The 9258-nt window shown below is 31.9% G+C and overlaps 1 protein-coding gene across 1 annotated transcript; it reads right to left on the reverse strand.

Annotated features, from left to right (window-relative positions):
• Positions 1-4711: 4711 nt before the first annotated feature.
• LOC141671510 (ranBP2-type zinc finger protein At1g67325-like) lies at positions 4712-8413 on the reverse strand. Its single transcript, XM_074477785.1, has 10 exons — positions 8275-8413; positions 8129-8174; positions 7771-7886; positions 6964-7240; positions 6394-6464; positions 6135-6186; positions 5898-6007; positions 5730-5754; positions 5426-5577; positions 4712-5080 (listed from the first exon to the last, which is right to left on the reverse strand). Exons 1-10 carry the CDS (start codon positions 8281-8283, stop codon positions 5078-5080), a joined length of 861 nt encoding a protein of 286 aa, XP_074333886.1. The 5' UTR covers positions 8284-8413; the 3' UTR covers positions 4712-5077.
• Positions 8414-9258: the final 845 nt, after the last annotated feature.

A 9258-nucleotide genomic window follows, 5' to 3' on the forward strand; every position in this document is an offset into this window, starting at 1 on the left:
CCTGGTGCAACAACCTATAAGTTTTATGTCAAAACTTATAGGACAAATTGCTAATCATTATTTGTACGTGTACTTAACTTAAATGATTTACGTATTAACTTTTAATTTGTTTTTTGGAAGGTTTGTATTTTTTGTCCTTCATTTGAAACTATATTGATCAACAAAGAATTTTAAGTTAGGATTTATTAATGTCTGAATCCTTTTTTAAGCTGATTTATTAACTTTGTTTACTGTCATTGTAATTCTGTACAACTGGTTCTTTCCCATTTATGCAAACATTGTTTAGGGTGAGTGATTACTTTCTCTAAAAGTCCATATATCAATTTTGCAAGATGATTACATTAGAGCACTAAAATTTATCACTATAAACACACATAGAGTCTCCTTAATTTAATATTTAACACAATTATTCCTCTGTTGTTTCATGATCCAGAATTGAAGAATAAAAAATTAAGCTTTCAACTCCTTGTTTCGCAAATTACACCACTCACCTTGCGTAACATTGTTAGTAAGAAACAGAAAAATATTGATACATTAAATAAGGGTAACCTGTCATTTACCATCCTATTTTACTTTGCAAGCAATTGGAGTTCTATTATATTATCATAATTGTCTCTTTTATCCATTTTTTATAGGGGTTAAGCGACTTCCTCTCGGACCATTATCGTCATCATCAACACACAGTGGTTTGTAATTTTTTTGTGGCTTATATGCGCTTAATTGTTGTGTTAACTATAAAGACAACTGTGTATTCCATTAGGTATCCAGAAAAGACATACTCATACATCTGACAGTGGTACCAAAACTGCGAAATTCATTTCGCCTACAGGGTTAAATGAAAATATAAATTTTAATGTCGTGTGTTCGCCTAAATTTGGTATGTTTTCCTAATTGTGATTGTGATGTAAACTACCATTAACCGTAATATGCAGACTCGTTAGGATTTAATTATATAAACTGAAATTTTCCTCTGCTATCATGTTTTGAACTAATTTTTTAAGTATATTGTTTAACTTTACACGTTATCTAATACTTTTGTCACGATCCAGAACCCAAAAATAAAAAACTTTTATTCCAACTCCTTGCTTCACAAATTACACCACCCATAATGCGTAACATTGAAATATAGCAACCCAACAAAAAGGATAAAACAAAGATAACCGGTCCTTTCCCATCCTATATTACTCTTCAAGCAATTATAGTTTATTGTGCTATCATAATTATTATTTTTAACATTTCTATGTAGGGGTGAAGCGACAATCTCTCGAACCATTATCTCCATCTTCAATACTGTTTTAATAAATTTTTAGATTTTGGTGTGTGAACATTATATAAGATAGATTGAGAATTAATATGGACCCGTGATGCTGCTGGTGAAGTCTACATTAGAAGGGCATATGGAAGTGGGTTTGGATAAAGAATTTTTACGGTTTATGCGCAACCAAGACAATGCCCTAGATCCCATTGTATCACTCCCAGCTTTTTCCGATTATTTTACATCTTTTCTCTGTCATTTCCCTAAACATTAAAGGTAATGATTTTCTTTACTTATTAATATGCTATCAATTACAGTAAATAGAATATATAAGAAATATGGGTTCTTTTCTTTATTATCTGACACGTGCATATTTTGTCAGTTCTAATCTTTTTAATATATAAATTATCAAGTATATATTGCTCATTATGTACTTTTTGTCGATATCTCAATCTCAGAGGATTATAGCTAGGAATACTGAGCAACTTTTGATCCAACAACAAGGTTCTGATGAAGAGTTGAATCAATATATTTGTAAAAATATACTATGCGTAAGTTTTTAAGAGACATGCGTCTGAATCAGATATAACTTTGTGCTATTAATATGCCAATAAAAACGCAAGGTCTTGGAGCTGGTAAAACTGCAGACTTGACCTATTAGGAGAGTGCATCCTGAATGATTTTTGGTGTTTCTAAATCTATGAATCTAAGAGTGGGATTGGGAGATTAATTGTCCGGTGAAAAGATTAAGAAGATCCTGACACACCAGAATAAGGAAATCAAATTTCGAATTCAGTCTAACTCGAGTTTCTTGCTAAAGCAATTGCAATAGAAGGCCTTTTTAACCCATTCCCTGTACTTTTTGTTGGAAGAGAATTTCATATGGTCAAAAGGAAATCAAGGCCATAAATATTTTTTATTCACATCGAGTATTGAGAACGAAATATAAGTAAAAATTTAATTTGATCAGATTTTTATAAAATTAATAATCAAAATTGTGCAATACTAATTTCACATTCTTTTTTAATACAGACGTGTTTATGAAATAGACATATTTTATACTTATACTCTTTATCAAAATTATACATTAGTTTTTAAAAATTATTGTATATCCTTTATTATACCTTTTTAGTGCATAACACAATGTTTCATTGAAGAAGACACTGAGAAACTGTTAATATATATTATTTTTTTATTTAATTTCAGTTTTAAAATTATTGTATATTCTCTATTATACCATTTCAGTTGTAAAACACGAGGTGTCGTCTTCGCCATCAATAAAATTTTTATTTTGATTTTGTTTTAATTTCAAAAATATTGAGAAAGAAATATAAGCAAAAATTTCATCTAATCATATTATGATGAAGTAATAGAATAAACAATCTCAATAACCATATTATCTCCATTTATGATTGAAGTGATATTATGTAGTTGTATTTGTGGTAGGAAATGAAAAATCATTTTTTTTGGGGCGAACGCCTGATATAAGGGAGTTGTGTCAATTGTCTTGCATAAACACTTTGGTCAAAATTTGGGATTTATATTTTTACGCAATTTTACGTATTAATGTTTTTCTATGATTATTTCTCAAAATAATTAATTTTGTTTATCTATTCATTATAAAAAACAATAAAAATTATAAACTAAATGAAAAGTATTTGTTTATCTATTCATTATAAAAATATATAAATATTACAAACTTTTACTATCAACTTAGAGTATTGTTTGAGAATAAAAGAATATGCATGTAAATTTTTATTACCAGAACATCATTATCTTCATTATAAGGATCAAAAACATTGATAAATTGTGATTTTCATATACACACAAGAACAAAAAAGAAAACTTTAGTACTATAAGTACTGGTTGGATTGAAGAATGTTTGTTGTGCATTTAAGTATTATATGGATTTATCAAATGCATAATTGTAATATTTGAGGCTAAATACATTTTCAACTCAGGCTCAATCCTCAATTTTCATTTCTAATCAGGAATATTTCATTTTTATCGTTAAATATCAACTCACTATATGTTTACTCAATAGCAAATTAGTTTTATGTTATGATAAAAATGCATAGATGAATGGAATCATATTAGAATAATTATTTAATCAAACTCATTACTACTGTTCAACAAACCTAAAAATATACATAAAATTATCATATACACTACCATATATGAATAAAAGTTAATGATGCAATGAAACATATAAAATAGGAAGTAATAGAATGAGCTCGGTGACTAACAATATATATTACCTCCATTTTGTATTAAAGTAATGGTTATTTTGTATTTGTACTAAATGATAACCGAAACTTTTTAATGTTGAAGCCGGATAAAAGAATAGGAGACGTGCCGATTATATTTTAATTTGGACACAATCTGCGATCAATATATTTTTTAACAGTTTAATTTATAACCCACATAAATTAATTCATGGTATTATTTAACTAAAAATATTTATTTTTATTATATATTTGCAACAAAAAATTTAACTAACATCATGTTGCAACTATTCGTAGCAATATTATTTGAGAGACATTTTTTATAAACTTGACACCTTAATTTTCATCGAAAAATAAAATATTCAAATCATAAAAAGAAATGATAAACTAATTTATTTAGCGCTAATTGTAATAAATAGCAAAATTATAATCTTTTTGGCTAACACGCGAAGCGAGGCAAATGTCCCTAGTTTAGTATAAAAGTTGAATTATGCCGTAACCCAATGTGCAGAAGGGCTGAGGGGGAGAATATTGGATTACTCGTATCAGTCAAAAATATTGAGGGAACAATGGCGGTTGGAAAGTGTGAGAAAGTCATCCCCTCTACGAGCTAGCTTATGGTGTTTGAGAACCCAACATGTACAATACAACCATTTCTAAGTAAACCTGAAGTGAAAAGGCTGTGTCACTGTGTGTCATTCATTACGCCCCACACTACAAGTTTCTTAATTCCTAGCAAGCACAGAGCAAATACAGATGAAAATATATACTTCCCACATAATATTCTAAGCCAGAGAATGCAATGTCATGAATATACCACAATCTGTTGCAAAATAACACATCGTCCTCACCACAAAACACATGTTCCAACCAGATGATAAACTTTGCGATGAAACATGAAGACTCAGACATGTCCCAAACAAAACTTGGACTTGTCTCAAACAAGAACTAATGTCAGCATAGAACAGTCCTTGACCTAACGTGGTCAACTTGCAACCATCCATAGGTGCAAATCCATACTTTTAAATTAACATTTATCTATGTACCCATAAAAAACAATTATATTTTCCATTCCACATGTAAGATACCAACACCAAACACTTCATTACAATTAGCAGACCTAATTAATACCTAGAAAAAGAACACTTAGTATTCAGAAAGCACTGGATGGAACAAACTTTCTGAAGCAGTGAAACTCCAGAATAGACAAACACAAATTTTAAAAATGGTCTAGACACAGAATAGTCTATTCTGCAATAGATTTTAACATCAAAGGTAGCACTTTACACATGCATTTTTAAGATACTGACCATAATAGCCAAGATGCCAACTAAAATAAAATCCTAGTTTAAAATGATAATGTAATCTGAAAATTCCCGCCACAATAAGCTGTCAAATAATAATATAGTAGAATAATAGATCCACAGAGACCGCAAATCTATTTTGAAACAAGAAACTAGACACAAATAATATGAAAGCACAGTAACTTGACAATCGCTGCAACAGGAAGACGACATGACAGACTTTCAGACACCCATACTGAGCAATGCTGAACCGACAACTCTGGACCTTCTCAACCCTCAGACATACCTAGTACTCACTGGAACAGTAGACAACTCTGTATTAATATGTGAGAATCTAGAAGAACCATAAAACTTTAAATGAAGTTAAGGACAGTAATATCAATTCGAAAACTATGAAGATACAAGACAACAAGAACATAGAAGAACTTGGTAGAAGATCATACTTAACATATGATTTTATAGACTACTTATTTAAATGCACATATATCGCTAGATTACTCGCGCAACGGGTGGACAAAAAATTGGGTAAGAGACCACAATAAGAACGAAATTACGCTTTTTAAAGTTTGAACATGTACATACATTGTTATATTACTCAAGTCAAAAATGGACAAACAAGTGTAAAAGGCCATACAACAGACCTGATCATTACCACCAGCAGGTTCGGAAGGGGACTTCTTGCTCTCAAATGGCTTATCAGCACCACAGTTCTGTCTGTTACATTTGGTTCTAAAAGGATAGTTAATGTTGTTGCATTTCTCACACTTCCAGCTTCCCTCCGGCATTTCAGGTCCTGAAAAAAATAATTTCATTAAATTAGTAGTGGGGCTTCAAAGATAAAGCCACCAAACCATTATGTCATTATTTTAATATGAATACACTTATTATTATATAAAATATCAACAAGCATCTTACAAAATTTGCCATACGGTAAAAAACACTTACTAGGATTCTTTCCGGACTTTGCAACCTGCATACACAACCAAATAAAGAAATAATCCAACTCAGCAAAATTATCATTTGTGACATACTTAATGATGCATTTAAAACAAGGAAGGTAGATGATGTGGTTAGCAACATTTAGATGTCATTGAAGCAGAAAGAAGATTCAACCTGTGATCCAGGCTTAGGTGTGTCGCATTTCCTCATGTTGCAAACTTCTCTAAATGAGAAATTGACATTCCCACATTTGGGACACTTCCAGTCATTATCACGCGCCCCATCTAGAAGCATTATTTTGCAAATATATTGATTATTAGCACACATAATATTGGTTTTCATATATTCTAATATGCTACTTTCATGGTTTTCTGTAATTGGTTTAAATTTGAAGAAAAATCTATTTCATACCTGCAATCTTCTTTGGAAGCCTATCTTCCGGATAAAATCCTGGCCCAGGCCCCTGCACAGAAGTTCCACTTTGCATATCAGGTACATATCAAAATTAATTTAAGAGAAAATGTAAAGTTTCACTTTCCAACTCAGATTAAAAGGAAAAGTTTGCTAAAGCACACGGGATGAATGGCACACCAGGGAGCGGAAAACATCAATATGCACAGAACTAAACTTCATTTTTACCAACATACCACAAAATTTAACTTTTACATACCATTGGTGGATGGCCAATGGGCATGCCTAACCCGTAACGGTTATAAGAAGGGGGCATACCATACATCCCACCTGCAAATGGGGACAACAAAAGGAGTAAGACTACACAATGTAAACCCAGATACAAGACAATTCGAAATAGTTACATAAGCCAAATTCATTTAAACAACATTTTGAACTGAACACCACTATAATATTTTCTTTACATTTTTAGTAAAAGATCAGGTAGAGGGAAATTAAAAGAGAAGACATTGACAGTATCATATCTGACTGGTGCGGAAAAACAACATGGCATGAAATTTATTTTCAGCAGAAAAGAAAAGTGTAAAAAAGCAGCTCTAACCAAAAAAAATTTTGACAGTTAACACTCATACACACATCTTGTCTTTGACAAGATTCAAACCCTCAACATCGCACAAAGGAAGCTGAGGATGGTACCAGTAGACCAAGAGGTCACTGGTTACATTAACAATCAGTTTCCTACTTGAAAGGAAATTGATGCAAAATGACAAAGGTAAGTTATAGAATATATCTTGAAACCAATAGATTAAAATCTGTGAAGTAGATGTACCATTTCCTATCACAGCTCCATTAGAATAAGGTGGCGGACCAGATAAACGAAGAGGCGATTGATATGGGCTCCCCCCGGGCAGTCGAGTATTATAGTTGTAGTTGAATCCGGAATTCCCAGCTCCAGGAACATTAAAAGGAGGTACAGATCCTCCATTAAATACAGAAGAGCCATAAGGCTGCACGCCCATATACATTGATGAGGGCGCAGCAGGACCTACATAGGGAGCTGAGGACGAGTACCCCCTTGGAGTTTGCATTGGTTTGGCAGCATATTTCTGTAGCATAAAGATTAAATGGTTGGTAGATGGTTGAATATACGATTAACTTAGCTTTTACATTGCTAGAACTTGATCATGCACATAGATTTTGTATACTTGCAACATTTAAAAATAGACTATCAGGAATATGTAGAAAACATTAATTTCACTAGTCAGGCCTTCATAGCTGACTCCTGAAACTAATAATGTGTTCAGGTGACGTCAATTTTCTGCAAATTTAAATTGTTTTTCTAAACGACTTAAAAATTATTTGTGTGTGAGAGGGAGGGGGGAGAGAGAGTTTAAACACCAGGTAGAAAATGTACATAACATTGTAGGCCTTAAAAAAAATTGGGGTGCGCAATTGATATAATGATGACAAAGCAACAACTGAGAATAACATTTATGACTACACAATCCATTGAAACATGTTAAATAAACAAAATTTGAAAGGGGTTGCAATACAACATATAATTTTCAATCCCTAAACATTACATAGATGTAAAAAATTGACTGTAAAACGGACAAGAGAGATGAATGATGCATACCAAACTATGATCAGCTGGCCTAGGCTGAGTACAATTACGCATGTTGCAAGTAGTCCTAAACGAAAAATTGACATTGCCACAGGTAGGACAAGTCCAGTCATCTTCTCTACGTCCACCTACGACAGTAAAATTCAAACATAACTACACTTTTCTTACATAATCTTCTTTTTTTAGTAATTAAAACCCCCTCTGAAACATGGTTCGAACCCTCGACCTATCTACCTTCCGAGGGAGATAAGTTATTAACATCGTACAATTGGTAATTTTGCAGAATCTTGAAAACAAATATATACACAAGTACGATAAATTCAGACATGTATATAAAAAAATAAAATTGTGAATTAATAGATCAACATACCATCAGTTCGGGCTCGTTTGACAGCAGAAGAGTTTCGATTATCGACCTAGGTATAACAAATCCAACCCCAGAAAAAGTGTTAAATAGACCGTAAGTTACAAAAATACATCAATAATTGCAGGAAATAAGTGCTGGGTCGAATTTACCTGAGACATGACTTTTCAGGGAAATCTCCGAGAATTTTTGGTTGAGAGAGGGGAGAGGGTTTCTGTTCTAAAAGAGTATTGAATTACAATGTTTGGCGATTTTATTCTGCAAGAGGGGGAAATTATACGAATAGGGAAGCGTTCTCCCAACCCAACTATTGCGTAAGGCCCAGCCCAGTTCGACAACTATTTTAAAAAATTAGTCCAACAACTTTAATAAATTACCAAAATAACTAGCTTAATATGCCAGGCTGGTGGCCCTAAATGAAACTGGGGTTAAAAATGGTCATAAACGTGGCTTTAGAACGGTACATCGTGTAACATTTATGTAAAAAATCTTAAATGGTATTTCGTGTAACGTTTTAACATTTTGAATTTTTTTTTAATGCGCAAAACGGTAGATAAAGTAACGTTTTGGTGCAAAACGCTATATGATGTACTGTTTTGAGCCAAAACGCTGCTTCAATTAACGTTTTGCACATTATAAAAAAATTAAAAAAAATAAAGTACCAAAACGGCACACTATGTACCGTTTTGCACTAAAAATACAAAACATAAGATGAAGTACCGTTATGAAATGAAATTTTAGGCCATTATTTTCAAAAGTGACATTTTGGACCATTTAACACTCAGAAATAACATTTTGGTCCATTGTTCAATAGGCTATGAGGTACAGACCGTTTTCTTACAATATTGAAATATGGTGTATAAAATTTTTAAAATGTCAACTTTTTGTGGTTAAAAATAAAATTTATACTTTCTAATAATTTAATTAAAATGTATAAAAAAATAGCACCGGAAATAATTTAGACTCGATGATTTTTTATACGTATAAATGATGATTTATTATGTTACATTTATTCTCCTTCTTTTTTCAGGATTTGACAACTGTGTTAATAACAACTGTTTTTTTTATTATACGTGATCTCTATGTTAAATATGTTGCTCCGTATTATAATTTACATAGTCCCTGTATAAACGAGT

Source organism: Apium graveolens, chromosome 1, assembly GCF_009905375.1.
Source record: "Apium graveolens cultivar Ventura chromosome 1, ASM990537v1, whole genome shotgun sequence".
NCBI classification, from domain to species: Eukaryota; Viridiplantae; Streptophyta; class Magnoliopsida; order Apiales; family Apiaceae; genus Apium; species Apium graveolens.